Source organism: Rhinopithecus bieti, unplaced genomic scaffold (assembly GCF_001698545.2).
Source record: "Rhinopithecus bieti isolate Rb0 unplaced genomic scaffold, ASM169854v2 scaffold_16097, whole genome shotgun sequence".
NCBI classification, from domain to species: Eukaryota; Metazoa; Chordata; class Mammalia; order Primates; family Cercopithecidae; genus Rhinopithecus; species Rhinopithecus bieti.
In genome coordinates this window covers 1,533,005-1,554,714 of record NW_016808851.1, presented here as the reverse complement: position 1 = coordinate 1,554,714, position 21,710 = coordinate 1,533,005, and the positions used below count along the sequence as shown (strand labels likewise).

Here is a 21,710-nt window from a genome sequence, read left to right as displayed (position 1 = left end):
AATTTAATGTATTACAGTAACATTTTATGTTGTAATTTGTTTGCATTAGAAAAATATTAAGCCGGTAGGTGGAGGTTGCAGTGAGCCAAGAATGCACGCCATTTCACTCTAGCCTGGGCAACGAGAGCGAAACTCTGTCTCAAAAAAAAAAAAGAGGCCGAGGCAGGTGGATCGTGGCGCATGCCCATAATCCCAGCTACTCTAGAGGCTGAGGCAGGATAATTGCTTGAACCTGGGAGGCAGAGGTTATAGTGAGCCAAGATTGCACCATTGCACGCCAGCCTGGGCAACAAGAGCGAAACTCCATCTCAAAAAAAAAGATGCCGGGCGCGGTGGCTCAAGCCTGTAATCCCAGCACTTTGGGAGGCCGAGACGGGCGGATCACGAGGTCAGGAGATCGAGACCATCCTGGCTAACATGGTGAAACCCCGTCTCTACTAAAAAATACAAAAAACTAGCCGGGCGAGGTGGCGGACGCCTGTGGTCCCAGCTACTCAGGAGGCTGAGGCAGGAGAATGGCGTAAACCCGGGAGGCGGAGCTTGCAGTGAGCTGAGATCCGGCCACTGCACTCCAGCCTGGGCGACAGAGCGAGACTCCGCCTCAAAAAAAAAAAAAAAAAAAAAAGATAAGAAAAATATATTTTCATACATAGTCATGTACCCATAATAAATTCAGTCAATGAAAGACCATGTATACAACAATGGTCCCATAAGACTATAACACCATATATTTATGTACGTTTTTTGTGTTTAACTGTTTCGATACACAAATACTTACCATTGTGTTACAATTGCCTACAGTACAGTAACATGCTGTCCAGGTTTGTAACCTAGGAGCAATAGATTGCCTAGGCCTGTGTAGTAGGCTATACCAACTAGGTTTGTGGAAGTACCTTTATGATGTTCGCACAATGACAAAATTGCCTGACGATGCATTTCTCAGAACGTATCTCTTGTTAAGCAAGGTATGACTGCATTGAATATAGTGCCACCTGTCCTTCCTCTGGGAGGATAATACTGACATTGTGTCATTTCTATGTATTTATGTGTAAAAGCCTACCAGGTTTGTGAATGTTTCATGTCTTTGCTGGCAAAATAGAGGGAGCAATGTTGGACCTTAGTTTGAAGGTTTGTTGTTTTTAGTAGGTCTGTGAAATCAGAAAGCCTGGAAAGCATTAGTTTACATTAGCACCAGAGTATGGGATGCAGAGTAAGCAACTGTTAGATGGTGCAGCAGTCTGGAAGAGGTGCAGCAGCACTGGGATTTTATCCTAATGGCAGTAAGGAACCACAGGAGGATTTTATTTATTTATTTATTTATTTATTTATTTATTTATTTATTTATTTTTAAGATGGAGTCTCACTCTGTCACCCACACTAGAGTGCAGTGGCATGATCTCAGCTCACTGCAACTTCCACTTCCCAGGTTTAAGCGATTCTCCTGCCTCAGCCTCTCGAGTAGCTGGGATTACAGGCACTCGCCACCATGCCAGGCTAATTTTTGTATTTTTTGTAGAGAAGGAGTTTCACCATGTTGGCCAGGCTGGTCTCAAACTCCTGACCTCAGGTGATCTGCCCGCCTCAGCCTCCCAAAGTGCTGGGATTACAGGCATAAGCCACTGTGCCCAACCCACAGAAGGATTTTAAGCAGGTGACATCAGGTTTGCCCTTTCGAAAGGTCATTCTGGCTATTGTGTGGTGGATACATGAAGGAGGCCAGAACTGGAGATGGACAGATGAGTTGGGAGGTGAGGCTAAGGTGTGACAGGAAGGTAAAGAGTTTCAATTAATGGCAGTTGGGGGCTGATGTGAGGAGTAAGACAATGGGGAGGTCTGAGGATGAATTGAGATTTCTGGCTTGGTCAGAGAGTGGAAATGGGACCCTGCACTGAGCCAGGGAATACGGAAGGAGCAGATTTGTGTACCTGGTTTTTATTGTCTTTTTGGGTAAATGGCAGTGAGAGGACAGGGAGGAAGTGAGTTGAGTTTTACCTAAATCAAGTTTAAGGTTCCTGGGGAACAGCCAAGGGGAAGTGAAAGAGATCACCAAAGAGAGGCTGCAGAATGAGGAGTGGGCTGGGGACCAGGCGCAGAGGAGACCAGCAAGAGGAACCCTGGATGGAGATTAAAATAGAACAGCCTGTGGTGAGTCAAAAACCAGAGAGCAGTAGCCTGAAAACCAGAGACCAAAGATTTATCAAAGCAGGAGGAAGAATACAAAATGCCGCCAAAAGGCTGAGTAAGCCACTGAGTCCCTGAGGCTGGGGAACAAGGTCCTTGGTGACCTTGGTAAGCAGAGTGGGGCGGGAGCTGGCTTGGAGGTGGGGAGAGCAGGCAGCCATTCCCACAAAAGAGGGGCGGCCTCAGCCAAGCCATCCACGAGGATACCAGGGCCCTAGCTGGTATATTTTGGGCCAGTTAAGCCTCATGGAAATGAGTATGAAGGGAGGCCGCGATGAGAAAAGAGGAAAGAAAGATTTAAGAAAAGCCAGTACTGTCGCTGGGCGGGGGCCAGAGTGTAGCCCATAGTACCTTCTCTACCTTTTTGCCCCATTTCCTCAGGCAGTTCACATATGGAACAGTCTAGGGGTTTTGGTTTTGGTTTTCTTTTTGAGAAAGGTTTTTTGGTCTCCAAAATAAAATTTTTTTCAAGTTAATCTGTGTGAATATTCCCCCTTGTGAATTTTGAACATGCAACTTGTTCCGTTTTCTGCTTTTCTTTTCTTTTCTTTTCATTTCTCTGAGTCATGCACATGTATTCTTTCCTCTGTATTTGAATACTTATGTTCAGTGTGTTTCCTGATCTAGGAGATGTTCCTAAATTGACATTCTAAAATAACTAGTAGACTCCCTTAAATTCCTAAATTGAGATTCTAAAATAACTGGTAGACTCCCTTAAAAAACATTGAGCGTTCTATCATGGCTTCATTCTTACGGTCTGAATAGAATGCTTATGTTAGTCTGTTTATGGAAAGAGAGGGAGCCATATAGTTTGCTATATCGAAGGAAATAATATATACCCATTCATGTAAAAACCAAAACCTCAAAATCCTCCTATAAAACATTAACAAATTTCATGGCATTAAAACATAAAATTGTATTTGTCAAAATCTCTATAAACAGATGCAAAGGAAGTGAGAAAATTATTAGCAACATATGTGACACAGGGCCTATTTTCCTTATATACAAAGAGTTTAAAAGGTTTTGTTTTGTTTTGTTTTGTTTTTTTAAGACAGGGTCTCACTCTGTTTCCCAGGCTAGTGTGCAGTGGCGCTAACACAGCTCACTGCGTGCAGCCTCAATCCCCTGGGCTCAGGTGATCCTCCCACTTCAGCTTCTGGAGTGGGAGCTTCTAGCTGGGACCACAGGTGTGTGCCACCATCCCTGGCTTTTTAAAAATTTTTTTGTAGAGATGGGGGTCGCTCCATGTTGCCCAGGCTAGTCTTGAACTCCTGGGCTTGGGCAGTCCTCCCACCTTGGCCTCCCCAAGTGTTAGGATTAGAGGCATAAGCCACCACACCTGGCTGGGTTTTATTAAATTGATAAGAAAAAGAGAATTGAATAGGAAAATGGGCAGAGCTCATGAAGAGGTACTAAAGGAAATACAAATGGTCAATAAATATAAAAATAAGCTTTACTTCATCATTAAAGGCCTACAAAGTGAAAAAACCATATTGGCAAAGAATACCAAGTATTAACTAGAGTATGGAGAAAAGAGTTAGGGTGGTGCTGGATAGAAAAATCTCACATTTTGTCTGTCCATAATATTTGAATCTTTTATAATAAGTATATGTACTTAAAAGCAGCAGCAGGCCGGGCGCGGTGGCTCAAGCCTGTAATCCCAGCACTTTGGGAGGCCGAGACGGGCGGATCACGAGGTCAGGAGATCAAGACCATCCTGGCTAACATGGTGAAACCCCGTCTCTACTAAAAATACAAAAAAAACTAGCCGGGCGACCTGGCGGGCGCCTGTAGTCCCAGCTACTCGGGAGGCTGAGGCAGGAGAATGGCGTGAACCCCGGAGGCGGAGCTTGCAGTGAGCTGAGATCTGGCCACTGCACTCCAGCCTGGGCGACAGAGCGAGACTCCGTCTCAAAAAAAAAAAGCAGCAGCAAATAATCATATTAATTTAAACACACACACTTTCGTGTAGCACGTTCCAACTAACCAAGTGAATCCCAGTTTAAAGCCTACTTATTAAATGTACTGGTTCTATAAGCTTGGGCAAGCCACCTACCCTCTCTAACCCTATTTCCTCATTTATAAATGTGGGTAGCAATACTTCAAATAGCTCAAATAAATTAATGTGAAATTAAATTAATAGCATATGTAAATGATGGCCCATAGTAGCAGTCCCTAAAAAAAAAATTCTCATCATTGTCATCAAGGGATAAATAATAACGTTTTCCTGTACTTGAAGCTACTGCTGATGAGCGTGACACCTGAAGCTGTGGGACCTCAAGCTGCCTAAATTTGATCAGCATGATCCGAGTCAGAGGACATGGCAGGGAGCATGTCACAGTTGGGGCTCAGAGGATACTTTTTTAATGAGAAAAGCAGGATAGTAAGCTGGAAAAGGAAGTATTCTGGCACTTTACAGAGAATAACCTTGAAGACAAGCTTCTAAGTTATATCTTGGTGGAGGTCAGGTTAGAGTGATGTTTCTCTGTAACCTCTGTAAGGTCACTTTCGCAACCCAGCAGTTCCCTGGCTTTCATCATGAACCTCGGGCCTTTCCTGTGCCTCTGCTTCCTAACCTGAGTGCTCTCACCTTCTCTGATATACACAGAAAGTAGTGGGGAAACTGATCCATACCATCTGTTTGCATGAGACAACAGTCTAGGTCTTTATACCCAAATGATTTGCAAAATTGGATGACTCTCCTATCTTGTGCTTGAATATGACTCATGGTAGAAAATATGAAATTTGACATTCTGGATTCTTGATTTGTGACCTGATCAGTCTCTTAAAGAATTATTCCATTACGTTTGTCCATTTTAGGGCATACTTGTTAATTTCTGAATCTGCCTGAACATCCCTAGAGCAGGAAGGGAGAGTAGGGATTCCAGCACCTCTGCTGATTAAGAATTGCTGTGGATGGCTGGTGCAAAGGGTAGTGAGTTATCTCAATTGATTGTTCGGTTACAGATCAAATGCCTTGTTCTGCTTTATTCCCTCTTCTCACTACTGCATTTGACTAGTCTAAAATAAATAAATAAATAAATATTTTAAAATTGCTGTGGGTCTGCTTTGAATTTTTTTAAGCTTACTGATAGTGCATTCTCTCCAGTACATTCTTAACTCTGAAGTTAAGCATCCTCACATTTAAAAAATTTAGTCAATTAATTAATGTGTAGTAGGCTTTTAAAAATTGAATTTGGCCGGGCATGGTGGCTCACGTCTGTAATCCCAGCACTTTGGGAAGCCAAAGTGGGTGGATCACGAAGTCAGGAGATCAAGAGTATCCTCAAAAAATTAGCTGGACAAGGTGGCGGGCGCCTGTAGTCCCAGCTACTTGGGAGGCTGAGGCAGGAGAATCGCTTGAACCCAGGAGGCAGAGGTGTCAGTGAGCTGAGATCACACCACTGCACTCCAGCCTGGGCAACAGAGCAAGACTCCATCTTAAAAAAAAAAAAAAAAAAATTAGCCGGGCATGGTGGCAGGCACCTGTAATCCCAGCTACCCGGGAGGCTGAGGCAGGAGAATTGCTTGAACCTGGGAGGCAGAGGTTACAGTGAGCCAAGTTGGCGCCATTGCACTCCAGGCTGGGCAACAAGAGCGAAACTCTGTCTCAAAAAAAAAAAAAATTGAACTTTATTTTGAGATCATTACAGATTCAGATGCAGCTGCAAGAAATAGTACAGAGATCCCATATACCCTTTACCCAGTTTCCCCTAATGGAAACATCTTGCAAAACTATAATATAGTATCAGAGCCAGGATTTTGACATGCAGAACATTCCCATCACCACAAGGATCCCTCATGTTGCCCTTCCATTGCCATGCCCACCTGCTACCATACACCCCACAGCACTAATCTGTTCTCCATTTCCATAATTTTGATACTTATTGTATCAGTGTAATCATACAGTATATAATCTTTTGGGATTGGCTTTTTTCGCTGAGTGTAATTCACCCAAGTTGTTGTATGTTATCAGGAGGTCATTTCTTCTTATGGCTGAGTAGTTTCCCTGTGTGTGAGCATACCATAGTGTGTTTATTCAGTTATTGAAGGACATCTGAATTGTTTCTAGTTTTTGACTATTAGGAATTAAGCCGCTATGGACATTCCCGTACAGGTTTTTGTGTGAACATAAGTTTTCATTCCTCTGGGATAAACATCCAGGAGTACAGTTACTGGGTCATGTGGTAGTTGCATGTTTAGTTTTTTTAAGAAGCTGCTAACTCTTTTCCAGAGTGACTGTACCATTTTACATTCCTACCAGCAGCATATGAATGATCCAGCTTCTCCACACTCTTGCCACCATGTGTTGTGACTGTTTCTTATTTTAGCCATCCTGATAGGTGCGTAGTGATACTGTGGTTTTAATTTGCTTTTCCCTAGTGGCTAGTGGTTTCGAACATCTTTTCGTGTGTTTATTTGCCTTGCCATCTGTATATCCTCTTTGGTGAAATGTCTCTTCAAGTCTATTACATATTTTCTGATTTGATTTTTTTTTTTACTGTTGAGTTTTCAAAATTCTTTATATATTCCAGATACTAATCCTTTGTCAAAGGACTAGTTTGCAAAAGTTTTCAAATACTGACTCCTAGTCTTTGAGCTTGTGTTTTCATCCTCTCAGTAAGGTCTTTCAGAGAGCAAAAGTTTTTAATTTTAATGAAGTCCAGTTTATCAAGTTCTCGTTTTAAGGATTCTGCTTTTGATGTCAAGCGTAAAAGCTCTTTGACTAGCCCTAGATTTTAGATTTTCTTACATGTTTTTTCCAAAAGTTTTATAGTTTTGTGTTTTACATTTAAGTTCATTATCCATTTTGAGTTGATTTTTATTATATAAAATATGAGACTTAAGTGTCCAGGTTCTTTTTCTTTTTTCTTTTTTGCCTGTGGAAGTCTAGTTGATCCTGCACCATTTGTTGAAAAGCTTATTCTTCCTCCTCTGAGTTGCTTTTGTGCCTTTGTCAATAATCAGTCGTACATATTTATGTGTGTCTACTTCTGGGTTCACAATTTTGTTCCATTGATTCACTTGCCTGTCCCTCTGCCAATACCCACACAGTCTTGAATGCTATAGCAATATACTGCATTTTGAAATTGGGTGGACTGGTTTCTCCCACTTTGTGGTTCTTTTTTAAAAATTATTTTAGGCCAGGTGTGGTTGCTCACACCTGTAATCCCAGCACTTTGGGAGGCCGAGGCGGGTGGATCACCTGAGGTCAGGAATTCGAGGCCAGCCTAGCCAACATGGTGAAACTCCGTCTCTACTAAAAATACAAAAAACTTAGCCGGGCTTGGTGGTGCGTGCCTGTAATCCCAGCTACCCCAGGGAGGCTGAGGGAGGAGAATTGCTTGAACGCAGGAGATGGAGGTTGCAGTGAGCTGAGATTGTGACACTGCACTCCTGCCTGCAACAAGAGTGAGAAGTTTGTCTATATATATATATATATATATATATATATATATATATATATGCATACACACACACATACATATATATAATTTTAGCTATTCTAGTTCCTTTGCTTTTACATGTACATTTTAGAATAATTTTGTGTATATCTACAAAAAAATCTTGCTGGGATTTTTATAGGAATTGCATCAAACCTATATGTCAATTTGGGGAAATTGATATATTTACCATGTTGAGTCTTCCTATCCATAATCATAGCATATCTGTTTATTTAGATCTTTTATTTCTTTAATCAATGTTTTATAGTTTTCAACATGCAAGTCCTGCACATGTTTTGTTAGATTTACACCCATATATTTCATTTTTTGAATGATTTTAAGTGGTATTATCTTTTTAATTCAGTCCACATGTTCATTGCTAGTATACAGAATTACAGTTGATTTTTTTTATATGTTTGTGACTTGCCAAACTCGTTTATTAGTTCTACAAGGTTTTTTTGTTTTGTTTTTTAATAGATGCCTTGGGACTTTCTGTGTTACAATCGTGTCATCTGCAAATAGTGACAATTTTATTTTTTCCTTTTTCTTCTGTATGCTTTTTATTTCCTGTCTTGCTTTGTTGCATGAGCTAGTACTTCCAGTGCTATGTTGAATATCGAGAGGGGACATCTTTGCCTTGTTCCCAATCTTATGAAGAAGAAATTCCGCCTTCCTTACCATTAAGTATAACGTTAAATATAATGTTGGTGTGTGTGTAATGGGCTTTTATAAATGCTCTTTGTAGAAAAGGAGCAGTCTAGAGATTTGATGAACCAGGCAATGTCAGGTGTCAGGCAGCCTCTTTATTATAAATAGACTCAGACCAGCGGGGTTTGCTAGGGTCAAGTGTGAATAATGAAAATCACAGAATTTGGAATCAGAACATTCACATTTAAATTTTGATCCTCCCACCTTTTGGCTAGAAGGCCTGGGGCAAATTACTTAGATGTCTCAAAACCCATTTCCTTCTCCACAAGGAAGGATGCACAGCCCCAACCCCACTTCCTCCGTAAGTGTTAAGGGTCAGGGGTGATGGGGCTGTTACATCACCAGCAGGCGCACACAGCAGGAGCTGGACTATTGACCCTCAGACTTATTGATTCTCACCCTGCCCTGCTGGGACCCCACCCCAACACCTTAATTTATCTATCTCTGCGGAAGAATTGACAAACTCTGATGCATCATTAGAATTTCCATTTGGAATCTTACACTAAAAGACTTCATTTGCATTTGAAATTTAAACTAAAAGACTCGATGGTCCAAGATATTTGCTGTCTGTCTCCAGGACTTGATGCTTAAAGGCAGACCACCTGAGTTCATTTCCTGGCTTCTCCATTACCATCTGTGTGAGCTTGGGCAAATCACGTAATTCCCTGATTTACTTTAAATGACATCATTTGTTTAAAAAAAAAAAGCGGAATGACATAATTACTTCAGAGGACTGTTAGGAAGACTAAATGAGTTAATCTATGTAACGTTTTTAGCAGTGCCTGACACATTAGCTATGATGACATGTTAGCTATGATATGACTGTTGGTGACTATAAAGGACACATTCTTATTTGTGAATCACCTTCTTAAAAATAAAATTGTTTGCTTTGCAGATTTTTTAAAAAATGGATTTGGCCAACCATGGACTTATTCTCCTGCAACAGTTAAACGCTCAGCGAGAGTTTGGTTTCCTGTGTGACTGCACGGTTGCAATCGGCGATGTATACTTCAAGGCACACAAATCAGTTCTTGCTTCATTCTCCAATTACTTTAAGATGTTGTTTGTCCATCAGACCAGGTAACTAAAGTGGTTGCTAATAACCTAATGACTGTAGACTTCTTAACCTCCCTATCCCTGGCCCTCATCAAGACCATGGGTCTCTCTACCTCTCCTAGCTCCTAGCTGACCTGCTCCCTTGTGGCCTCACTCGCCCCCTACCTTCTTGTTATGTGTGCTTTCAGTAGCACTTGAGAATCACTGGACCTGCCAGCTCTACGCAGTCCCTCCACCTCCAGATGCCCTCTCTGGGTATCACCTGCATGACCAGGACATGCAAGATCAGGTCCATTATAAAGCCAGCTCCCCAACCTCAGTGAAGCCTTCCAGCAGTAATCTTTGCTGGACTCATTATCTAAGCCCTGCCTCTCATTCCTCCAGCCCCAGTCCTCTGAGTATCCCCCTGACTTTCAGCATTTATTCTTGTCTCCTCCTCTAACAAGAAGCTTGAGGGCATGAATTTCTCCAGTTCCCCTCTTTTCTATCTGAAAACATCTCTATCTTTGCTTAGTTTCTTTCTTTTCATCTCTCCTATCTTGAGAAAAGGTCCTCTCGGTGTCTCTGGAAAATGATCTCCCTCCCTCCCTCATGCTGCGAGATCCCACTCCTCAATTTTTATTCTGTTCTTTTTATTTTATCTGTTTTCATACGCCCCCTACCCTGCCCCCAGCCCATGTGGGATCAGCACATCCTTGACACTGCTGTCTGCCTGAGTTACGGTGCCGCTTCTCCTTCACTTTACTATGAAAGCCCTTAAAAGGGTAATCGAGGTCCTCGCCTGCACTCTCCTTATCCCACACTCTTCCTATCATTGTGCGCTGTGGTTTCCTCCCCTCCTTCACTCTACTGCAGTCTTTTCTCTAAGGTCACCCCTCATCAAAACCACTGCCCTTCTCTCAGCCTTCTAGCATCCTGTCCTCCAGCATCTGCTCTTGTTTGCTTCCTTCTTAAGTGGTTGTCGTCTGCATTTTTATAGCTGAATATCTCTTGTTTTTCTGCCCTCTAAACCTGGGCCTTTGGTGAATTTTGTCTTTTGCACTCTTCCTATGGGTGTGTGTCTTTTTCCTAGATCTCGCTTCTGCTGGAAACTTCAGTTTATAGCTCTGGCCTTGACTGTTCTGTCTCCAGAACTCTATTCCCAAGGCCTCAGGCTGTATGCTGGGCATTTCGAGTTGAGTATCTCCTTTTGCGTCTTTGAGGATGTACTGAATTAGGCCCTCTCCGAAGTTCCTCCTGCCTATTTTCTTATCTTCAAGTATCCCAAGCTTAACTCTTTTGAATCACATCTTATCAGTCCCCAAATCATGTTTTCTTCAAATTACCTTTCACATTTGTCACTTCTTTTCCTTTCTCACTTCCATTACCTCATCACCCATTTTCCACATTACTGTCAGATTCGTATTTCCAAACACTGCTTTGACTGTAGTGTTTGATGAGAAACCTGCTATACTGCGTTATTCCTTGGATCAGAAACCTCAGGGATGCCCGGTGATATTAAAATAACACACAGGCTCCTTATTCTGTCATCCAAGGCCCCACAGGCATGGAACCCAACCTCCTTCTAGCCTCATCTGCAACTGGGCCCTCTGGGACACCCCACCCCTCATCTTCACCTTAACCAGATCTACTTTCATGGCTTCAGCTCACCTGGACCACATTTTGCTGGTATCCTGCCCACTCCCTGAGTCCCAGCTCATGCAGCACCTCTTGTATGACCCCTCCCAGTCAAGTGAAACAAAACAAATGACAGTGACCATGTCCTCGCTCATGGCTCATTAACACTTTAATTGTGCTCCTTTATAAGAGTGCACATGTACAAGAGTGCAAATATGCACCTTTCCCCTATGTTGTTGTTATTTGTATACTTAGCCCCCTTCTTCACTTGTAAGTTTCTTGAGGGCAGGGACTGGGTTTTACAAATCATTGCAAACACCACCCAGTATGGCTGAGGTATTTGCACACAATAGAATAGCTACTTGATCAGTGTCTGGAGGAGCAGATGGGACAACTGCAGAATAACCCAGGAGGGGTGGCTCATCTGGCAACACTAAGGATGCTCCCTTTAACTCATGTGTCAGAGACTTCAGGCCTAGTGTGGGTTTTGGACACTAGGACACTAGGTTTTGTACTGGACAGTCTCAACACGGTGAATTCAATGGTATTGAAAAGGAGGCAGTTTTAATCTTGAGGAGTGCAAGAATGCTACATAATGAGTTTTAATTCAATGCAACAAACCCACCTTTAAGTATAGGGCAGTAAATAAATGCCTTTCTAACAAGGCGTTGTGATATTTGTGTAATACAACAGTGTAAAGCAACAGTGTGTATTACTGCACCAGAGGTGACACATGCCTAGTGGCCAGCTTTGCCGCCTCCTAGTACAGAATTCAAGCTCCTTGAGGCAAGGCAAACTCAGGATGAAGGCCAGGGGCATAATTTTCAACTAGCACTTCCTCTGTGGGGCACAGCACTGCCGCCCGGCTACTCAGTCATAGACTGAGAATAGACTGAGTCAATTTTTTCAAGTTTGACTCCAAGGGAGATTTCTGGCTGTAGTTACCACTAGATGTCCCTGTCTTATGTCTGCAACTCTGAGTGGTATGTTTAAATCACAGACAACTATAGATTTTCAACTATCAAAAATAAAACCACTGAGGGAGAGGCCTTTCTAAGTACAACCTTCTGATGATGCTAATGCTATTCAAAATCCTTATTTTAAAGTTGTTTAAGCCTATCATTGCTTTTAAAATTCTAGTGAAGGAATAATTGAAAATAGAAATTACTATGGAAGTTTATACCAAAGGGCTTATAGCTGTAGTAAAACTATATTTATCTTTATCCTGCATAAAAGCATGTCAACCAGCCTGGCCAACATGGTGAAAATCTATCCCTACTAAAAATACAAAAATTAGCCGGGCATCATGGTGTGCACCTGTATTGTAATCCCAGCTACTCAGGAGACTGAGGCAGGAGAATCGCTTGAACCCAGGAGGAGGAGGTTGCAGTGAGCCGAGATCGTGCCACTGCACTCCAGACTGGGCAACAAGAGTGAAACTCCATCTCAAAACAAAACAAAAAAATGTTATGTCGAACATATCTGGAAACTACTTAGATATAAGTATATTATAGAGGACTATATATCCTTTCCAAAGGACTGGGAAAAGACCAAAGTCTGGTGCATAGTGAGCTGAGTGATTGGCAGAGGTCAAGCTGCCCGGGAATAAAAGCAGTCAGGGATGCAGATGGCTGAAATGTGCGTTAAGGAGCTTTGAAAAATCCCACCTGTTTTTGTTTGTTTGTTTTGAGACGGAGTCTCGCTCTTGTCACCCAGGCTGGAGTGCAATCCCAGTAGCTGGGATTACAGCTGCCCGCGCCCATGCCCGGCTAATTTTTGTATTTTTAGTAGAGACAGGGTTTTGCCATGTTGGCCAGGCTGGTCTTAAACACCTGACCTCAGGTGGTCCACCCCCCTCGGCCTCCCAAAGTGCTGGGATTATAGGCATGAGCCACCACGCCCGGCCTCCACCTGTTTTTTAAGTGTATGTGTGTACATGTGCTTCTACTTTTTTTAAAAAAAAAATTTTTTTAAGCCTGCATGCAGTGGCTCACACCTGTAATCACAACTCTTTGGGAGACTGAGGCAGGAGCATTTCTTGAGTCCAGGAGTTCAAGACCAATCTGGGCAAGATGGTGAGATCCTGTCTCTACAGAAGTTTAAAAATTAGCTGGGTGTAGTGGCATGTGCCTATCTATCGTCCAAGCTACTCAGGAGGCTGAGGCTGCAGTCAGCTATGATCGTGCCACTGCACTCCAGCCTGGGCCTACAGAGCAAGACCTCCTCTCTTTAAAAAAAATTTTTTTTAATCAAAATAAATTGGTGTTTGGAGACCTCCTTGGGCCCTTACATCCCTGGCTGTAAACCCCAGGGACTTGCCACTTTGTTTCCCTGGCCCCTTGGAGTCCTTCCTCCAGGCCTGCCTAAAGTGTGGGCCAAGGTTTCCCCAGCTGTGTCCTTTTTTTGCCGTCTGAGACTGTACATAGTTCTTTCAAATTTGAGAGACTTACTGTTGAGTCACAATTCATAAGTGATAGACAAGACAGCCTATCCAACAATGAATGAGAAAAGAATTACAAAATTTACACCAAAATCAGCCAGGCATGTTGGCTCTCGCCTGTAATCCTAGCACTTTGGGAGGCCGAGGTGGGCAGATCACTTGAGGTCAGGAGTTCAAGACCAGCCTGGCCAACACAGTGAAACCCTGTTTCTACTAAAAGAATACAAAAATTAGCTGGGCCTGGTGGCGGGCACCTGTAATCCCAGCTACTTGGGAGGCTGAGGCAGGAGAATCACTTGAACCTGGGAGGCAGAGGTTACAGTGAACCAAAATCGTGCCACTGCACTCCAGCCTAGGCAGCAGAGCAAGATTTCGACTCAAAATAAAAATTAAAAAAAAAAGAAAAATGGCCGGGCGCAGTGGCTCACACCTGTAATCTCATCACTTTGGGAGGCCGAGGAGGGCGGATCACCTCAGGTCAGGAGTTTGAGACCAGCCTGGCCAACATGGCAAAACCCCATCTCTACTAAATATACAAAAACGAGCCAGGCCTGGTGGCACGCACCTGTAATCCCAGCTACTCGGGAGGCTGAGGAAGGAGAATCGCTTGAACCTGGGGCCAGAGGGTGCAGCGAGCCGAGATCGTGCCACTGCACTCCAGCCTGGCAACAGAGTGAGACTCTGTTTCAAAACAAAACAAAAAATACCAAAGTTGCCAGGCACGGTGGCTCACGCCTGTAATCCCAACACTTTGGGAGGCCAAGGCCAGCAGATCAAATAAATTAGCCGGGTATGGTGGCAGGCACCTGTAGTCCCAGCTACTCTGGAGGCTGAGGCAGGAGAGTGGTGTGAACCAGAAGGCAGAGCTTGCAGTGAGCTGAGATCGCGCCACTGCACTGCAGCCTGGGCGACAGAGCGAGACTCTGTCTCAAAAAACAAACAAACAAAAAAAAAACACCAAAGTAGTTCTGGAAAGGGACTCTGCTGGGTAGGACCTTTCATGAATGCTAAAATCAAAGCCTTCTTTGGATTTCTACCTTTCCTTTTTTTTTTTTTTTTTTTTTTTTCTGAAAGAGGGTCTCACTCTGTCACCCCAGCTGGAGTGCAGTGGCACAGTCATGGCCACAGGTCACTGAAACCTCAGCCTTGACTTCCTGGGCTCAAGCCATCCTCCTGCCTCAGTGCAAGTAGCTGAAACTACAGGCACATGCCATTACACCCAGTTAATTTTTGGTTTTTTGTTTTTTTTTTTGAGCTGGAGTCTCGCTTTGTCGCAGCACGCTGGAGTGCAGTGGCCAGATCTCAGCCACTGGCAAGCTCGCGCTGGCCTCCCGGGGTTTACGCCGTTCTCCTCGCCTCAGCTCCTGAGTAGCTGGAACTATAGGCACCGCGGCTCGCCCGCTAGTTTTTGTATTTTTAGTAGAGACGGGTTTCACGGGTTAGCTGTAGGATGGTCTGATCTCCTGATCTCGTGATGCGGCCCGTCTCGGACCTCCCAAAGCTGCTGGGATTTCAGGCTGGCCACTGCCGCCCGGGCCCGGTATTTTTTTTTTTTAGGACAGAGGGGGTTTACCATGTTGCCCAGGCTGGCTTTTTTTTTTTTTTTTTTCTCCCCATTTATTTGTAGAGATGGTGTCGCCATGTTGCCCGGGGCTGGTCTTGAGCTACTGAGCTCAGATAATCCTCCCAAAACACTGGGAATACAGGCATGAGCCAAGGTGCCTGGCCCCATCCTTCCTTTTCTGAGGGGGAAGAGAGTCAACTACAGGCTCCCTAGTCTACCCCTCTTTCTCCCTTGAGGAATGTTTCGTCTCAGCAGAGGAGAGGGTGTAACTTACATCTCTAAGGCCTTTGGTTTCCCAATTCCTCTGCCTGATCCTGGAAAAGTTTCCCCTAGTCATTTCTTCACTTGGGAATTGATTGTTTACATTAGTAAATTCTTCAGCACACATAATGCCTAAAGCTCTGTTTTGAATATTGAACTTCCCTAGGGCGTCTAAATGTTTTGCAGTATACACATGGTATTGTTGGAAGCCATCCAAAGACTACCTGTATTTGCATTCCTATTTAAAGGAATATGAAAGGACTCTAAATAAAATATGAATGATCTGTGTATCTTTTCATTTTGTTTTGTTTTGTTTTGTTTTGTTTTTTGAGACGGGGTCTCGCTATGTCACCCAGGCTGGAATGCAGTGGCCCGATCTTGGCTCACTGCAGCCTCCATCTCCCAGCTTCAAGCAATTCTCCTGGCTCAATCTCCTGAGTAGCTGGGATTACAGGCCTGCGCCACCACACCTGGCTAATTTTTTTTGTATTTTTAGTAGAGAGGGGGGTTTCACCATATTGACCAGGCTGGTCTCAAACTCCTGACCTCATGGTCCACCCGTCTTGGCCTCCCAAAATGCTGGGATTACAGGCATGAGCTACCACGCCCAACCACTTGTTTTGTTTTGTCTGAGACAGAGTTTCACTCTTGTTGCCCAAGCGGGAGTGCAATGGCTTGATCTCGTCTCACTGTGACCTCTGCCTCCCATGTTCAAGCGATTCTCCTGCCTCAGTCTCCTGAGTAGCTGGGATTACAAGTGTGCACCACCATGCCCTGCTAAGTTTTTTGTATTTTTAGTAGAAACAGGGTTTCACCATATTAGCCAGGCTGGTCTCGAACTCCTGACCTCAAGTGATCCGCCTGCCTTGGCCTTCCAAAGTGCTGGGATTACATGCGTGAGCCATCATGCCCAACCCTGTGTATCTTTTTTAAAGAAAAGAAAAACAGAGTCACATCTACTCTTCCCTTTATGCTATCAAAGGGATGCTAGTTTTTATGCTTGATTTTTTTACTTTCGTATTTTGTAATCAGATATTTTTCACATGATTATTTCTACGTAGCCTTCTTGAAATACACAGTATTTCAAGTATTGATTAAGATGTCACAGTATTTATAGCAGCACAGTAATTAGTAAAATCTGTTTTGCTACAGATTTCTGCTTAAATCGCTTTTTTTTTTAATTTTTTTTTTCTTTTTTTTTTTGAGACAGAGTCTCCTTCTGTCACCCAGACTGGAGTGCAGTGGTGTGATCTCGGCTCACTGCTACCTCCGCCTCCCGGTTTCAAGTAATTCTCCTGCCTCAGCCTCCCAAGTAGCTGGGATTACAGGCGCCCACCACCATGCCCAGCTAATTTTTGTATTTTTTAGTAGAGACAGAGTTTCGCCATGTTGGCCAGGCTGGTCTTGAATGCCTGACCTCAGGTGATCCACCCTCCTTGGCTTCCCAAAGTGCTGGGATTACAGGCATGAGCCACTGCGTCCGGTTTTTCTATTTTTTAATGGAATGAAAATGTTAAATTTAGAAGAGCATGGTATGCTGTTAATATTTTAGTATATTGAAAATATTGGCCAGGTGCAATGGCTCACACCTGTAATCCCAGCACTTTGGGAGGCCAAAGTGGGTGGATCATCTGAGGTCAGGAGTTCGAGGCCAGCCTGGCCAACATGGCAAAACCCTGTCTCTACGAAAACTACAAAAATTAGCCAGGTGTGGTGGCACATGCCTGTAATCCCAGCTACTCGGGAGACTGAGGCAGGAGAATCACTTGAACCCGGGAGACGGAGGTTGCAGTGAGCCGAGATCGCACCACTTCACTTCAGCCTGGGTGACAAGAGGCTCCATCTCAAAAAAAAAAAAAGAAAATATTTGTTAATAAAATGAACATGATTGCTAAAAGGGCCAAAGAAAGTTACAATACAAAAAGTAGTATAATAAAAGAAAATTATAAATTCTAAAAGCATTCAAGGAAGCTGTCTTTAAATTTGAAATGCATTGTCTATAGAATATCTACTCAGTGGAAGATAACATATACCTTGTGATATGTGGATGTAGATCTCATTGATTTCTAATGATGCTTTAGAATTTGTTACTACTGAGAAGAGTTCTTGGGAACCTCTTCATTACTGCTGCTTGATCAGGGATGATGTTTCGGAAATGATAAAAGGAGTAGAGTCTAAAGTTATTAATATCATCATCAACTGCTTTAGGTGCCTTAGATAAATCACTTAACTTTTGGGACCTCAGTTTCCATATCTGTCAAATGGGACTAAATAAATCCACTTTATCTACCATACAGGATTGTTTTGATTCTCTAAAGGATCTTACTATGGTGGCTTTGGCATTAGACAAACATTGTTTCAATTACGAGCTCCACCACTTACCAACTACATGATATTGAGCAGGTTATTAACCCCTCTAATCCTCAATCCTTTCCTGTAAAATGAGAATGAATGACAATCAAGTGAGAAAGAATCCCTGTAAAGCCCAGGAGCAGTGCTGATGTTGATGGTGGCATTTGATAAGAAACTCCTGGAGTTCTGTATACAAATAGAATACATAATATTTAATTTAACTTGGCCAGGCGCAGTGGCTCATGCCTGTAATCCCAGCACTTTAGGAGGCCAAGGAGGGCTGATCACTTGAAGTCAGGAATTGGAGACCACCCTGGCCAACATGGTGAATCCCCGTCTCTACTAAAAATACAAAAATTAACTAGGCGTGGTAGAGGGTGCCTGTAGTCCAGCTACTCGGGAGGCTGAGACAGGAGAATCACTTAAACCCAGGAAGCAGAGGTTGCAGTGAGCCGAGATTGCACCATTGCACTCCAGCCTGGGTGATAGAGCGAGACTCCGTCTCAAAAATAATAATAATAATAATAATTTAGCTTACTAGGAGAAAAACTGCTCTAAGAGTCTGTGAATTAAGATGTCACATTTCTTTAACATGAACTTTGTCTCTTGATTATTTCATCCCATTTTCATGAAACTTACTAACAATCAAGGATAGAAAGTGTTCTTGTTTCCTTTGTTTTTAAGCGTTCATTTTTTTCTTCAGGCTTTATGTTAACACCTGGACTGGCATTTACTCACAGATTTTTTTACTTGTTTCTTTCAGTGAGTGTGTCCGCTTGAAACCAACTGATATACAGCCTGACATCTTCAGCTATCTCTTACACTTGATGTACACTGGGAAGATGGCGCCTCAGCTCATCGACCCGGTTCGATTAGAACAGGGCATCAAGTTTCTGCACGCTTACCCGCTCATCCAGGAAGCCAGCCTCGCCAGCCAGGGAGCCTTTTCTCACCCTGACCAAGTTTTCCCGCTGGCTTCTTCATTGTATGGCATTCAGATTGCAGATCATCAGTTGAGACAAGCCACCAAGATTGCTTCAGCACCTGAAAAACTCGGGCGAGATCCACGGCCACAGACCTCCAGGATAAGCCAGGAGCAGGTCCCTGAGACCTCACAGCTCTCCCAGCTGACTTCAAATCTGGCCCAGGTGAATCGGACAAATATGACTCCCTCAGATCCCCTGCAGACCTCGCTGTCTCCAGAACTTGTTTCCACTCCTGTTCCTCCCCCTCCTCCCGGGGAGGAGACCAATCTGGAAGCATCTTCCTCTGATGAGCAGCCTGCGCCCCTCACAATAGCCCACGTCAAGCCGAGCATCATGAAGAGGAATGGGAGCTTTCCAAAGTACTATGCCTGCCACCTATGTGGACGGCGCTTCACTCTCCGGAGCAGCTTACGTGAACACCTCCAGATCCACACAGGAGTACCTTTCACATCCGGCCACCAGGGAGAAAGCCGTGTCCCCCTGACTCTCTGTAGCAATGCAGCTGACCTCGGGAAAGATGCCATGGAAGTGCCTGAAGCCGGGATGATAAGTGACAGTGAGCTGCAGCACATCTCCGATTCTCCCATCATCGATGGGCAGCAGCAGTCGGAAACCCCACCCCCCTCAGACATTGCTGACATTGACAACCTGGAGCAGGCCGACCAGGAGAGGGAGGTGAAGAGGCGGAAGTACGAGTGCACAATATGTGGACGCAAATTTATCCAGAAAAGCCACTGGAGGGAACACATGTACATACACACCGGGAAGCCTTTCAAGTGCAGCACTTGTGACAAAAGCTTTTGCAGGGCCAACCAGGCTGCCCGCCACGTGTGCCTCAACCAGAGCATCGACACTTACACCATGGTGGACAAACAGACTCTGGAACTCTGCACATTTGAGGAAGGGAGTCAGATGGACAACATGCTGGTGCAAACAAACAAACCCTACAAATGCAACTTGTGTGACAAAACATTCTCCACTCCCAATGAGGTTGTTAAACATTCATGCCAAAACCAGAACTCAGACGTTTTTGCCCTAGACGAAGGGCGATCCATTCTCCTGGGCAGTGGGGACTCGGAAGTAACGGAGCCTGACCACCCAGTGTTAGCTTCCATCAAAAAGGAACAGGAAACTGTCTTACTAGACTGAATGTCACTTACCTTTTTAAAAAACTCTCATTTTTACAAAGACTATCTTCCCTCCCTTCCCTGAATTCAGAACTGTAGTTCTCCATGGCATGATACAAACAGGTCCTTGTTCCCTTCTCCTCTTCCCTCTTTCCCCACATCCCAGCCCCACCTCTGTAAAGGCTTTGTGCATTATAAACCTGGAATGTATCGACTTTCATTCAGGGGATATTGGAAAGATAATGGTCATTATACTTACAAACTCAAATTTTGAGAGGTTTTAGATTATTTAAAAGCATGCTTGGAACTAATGAAGGGTATTAAATAAAACAACTGGAATCCAATTTGGTAAGATAAAATTATGACTTTCCCTGGGTAAAAAGTCTTCTCAGAAAAACAATGTCAGAAAATACAGCGTGCTTCTTAGAGATACAGCTGGGCTCTGTACTATGCAAAATCTAGAAGGTGTGGGGAAACTTTAAACCCAAGAAAATGTTCTTAGTATTCATCCTCCAGGTGTCTTGCTTAAGAATGTATCCTTTGAGATTATGTCCACTTAAGAAAAATCATCAGTTAAGAAATCTACTTTAACAAAACAAAGCAGAAAAAGTAATAATGTGATGGCAATCTTAATTTTTGGGTACAACATGACAAGCTGTGAGTTTGTGTGTTTGTAAGAGAAAAATGTGTGGGTACTTGCTATAAACAGGTGAATTAATGCACATCCTTATCTCATTGCTGGCTTCTTTCCAAGTTGAGCAACAACAAAATGCTGTATTTGAGTTTCTGACAAATGTGTTCTAAAAATCAAATTTGAATGTACTATTCTATAAATTGTCTTTCTGAACAGAATATGACATGCCATTTTCTAGCAGCTGCCAGTGATAATTTGTTTTACACTAACTTTTAAATCAGTGTGTATACTGCAGGGAAAAGGATATAGGAATATTCATCTTACAGGGGAATTTGTGACCAGAAGATGTAGTAACTTTAATGACTGAAAAAGTCAATGCTGATGGTTTACTGGCAACATTAATTGAAGCGTCAAAAATAAATGGCAAAGAGAAATCAGGACAAAAAATCTAATTGCTGTTTGGGAAAAAACTTGATTTTGGTGTTTATTCTTCAGGTTTTTGGTTGTTTTTTTTCTTTCTTTCCTTCTTTTTTAATGCCTGAAATTTTCTCCATTGGCCCAAAAGCAGTAAAAATTGTTCATTAATCTTCCCTTAGGCCAATAAAAGAAGGGCCTCACAGGACAAAACAGGAGCCAGAAGTAAGGACTGAAGGGGAAGGGGAGAATAGCTAATAGATATACTATATGTACATGTTAAAAACTGAATATCCCATCATCCTATTTCATGTATAGTTGAGTTCTCAAATTTGTAAGTTTTTATACATCCTTTCATTGAATAAACGTTTAATTAAATGAGCATATGATGTCATCTCTGCGTCTTTGGCTACCCGAAGAGATACAGGAAGGGAATGTGTAGTGTAGCAGTGCTTGAGGAGTCATTTTCTTTCTTTCTTTTTTTTTGAGATGGAGTCTTGCTCTGTTGCCCAGGCTGGAGTGCAATGGCGTGATCTCAGCTCACTGCAACCTCCACTTCCTGAATTCGAGAGATTCTCCTGCCTAAGCCTCCCGAGTAGCTGGGATTACAGGCGCCTGCCACCATACCCAGCTAATCTTTGTATTTTTTAGTAGAGACAGGGTTTCACTGTGTTGGTCAGGCTAGTCTCGAACTTCTGACCTCAGCTGATCCACCCGCCTCAGCCTCCCAAAGTGCTGGGATTACAGGCGTGAGGCACCACGCCCGGCAAGGAGTCGTTTTCTGCAGAACTTTGGGCAATTGCTCTAACCTCAGTGGCATTTTCCACACTTGTAAAATGAAGATGTTGATAACTGCTTTGTGTCATAAGATTGTGAGAATCAAATGAGTGAACTCTGTGAAGATGCTGTGATCATCTTGCCCCAAC

At 43.3% G+C, this 21,710-nt stretch overlaps 1 protein-coding gene across 1 annotated transcript; it reads left to right on the top strand.

The window, feature by feature from the left end:
* Window positions 1–1,706: 1,706 nt before the first annotated feature.
* ZBTB2 (zinc finger and BTB domain containing 2) lies at window positions 1,707–21,166 on the top strand. The gene is made up of 3 exons (XM_017887638.1): window positions 1,707–2,145; window positions 9,229–9,413; window positions 18,387–21,166. Exons 2-3 carry the CDS (start codon window positions 9,241–9,243, stop codon window positions 19,756–19,758), a joined length of 1,545 nt encoding a protein of 514 aa, XP_017743127.1. The 5' UTR covers window positions 1,707–2,145; window positions 9,229–9,240; the 3' UTR covers window positions 19,759–21,166.
* Window positions 21,167–21,710: the final 544 nt, after the last annotated feature.

Bases quoted from the DNA above. Each gene is read 5' to 3' on its own strand.
- ZBTB2 (XM_017887638.1), top strand. From the start codon at position 9,241: ATGGATTTGGCCAACCATGGACTTATTCTCCTGCAACAGTTAAACGCT. The intron at 9,414-18,386 runs GTAACTAAAGTG...TGTTTCTTTCAG, and splicing joins TTGTTTGTCCATCAGACCAG to TGAGTGTGTCCGCTTGAAAC.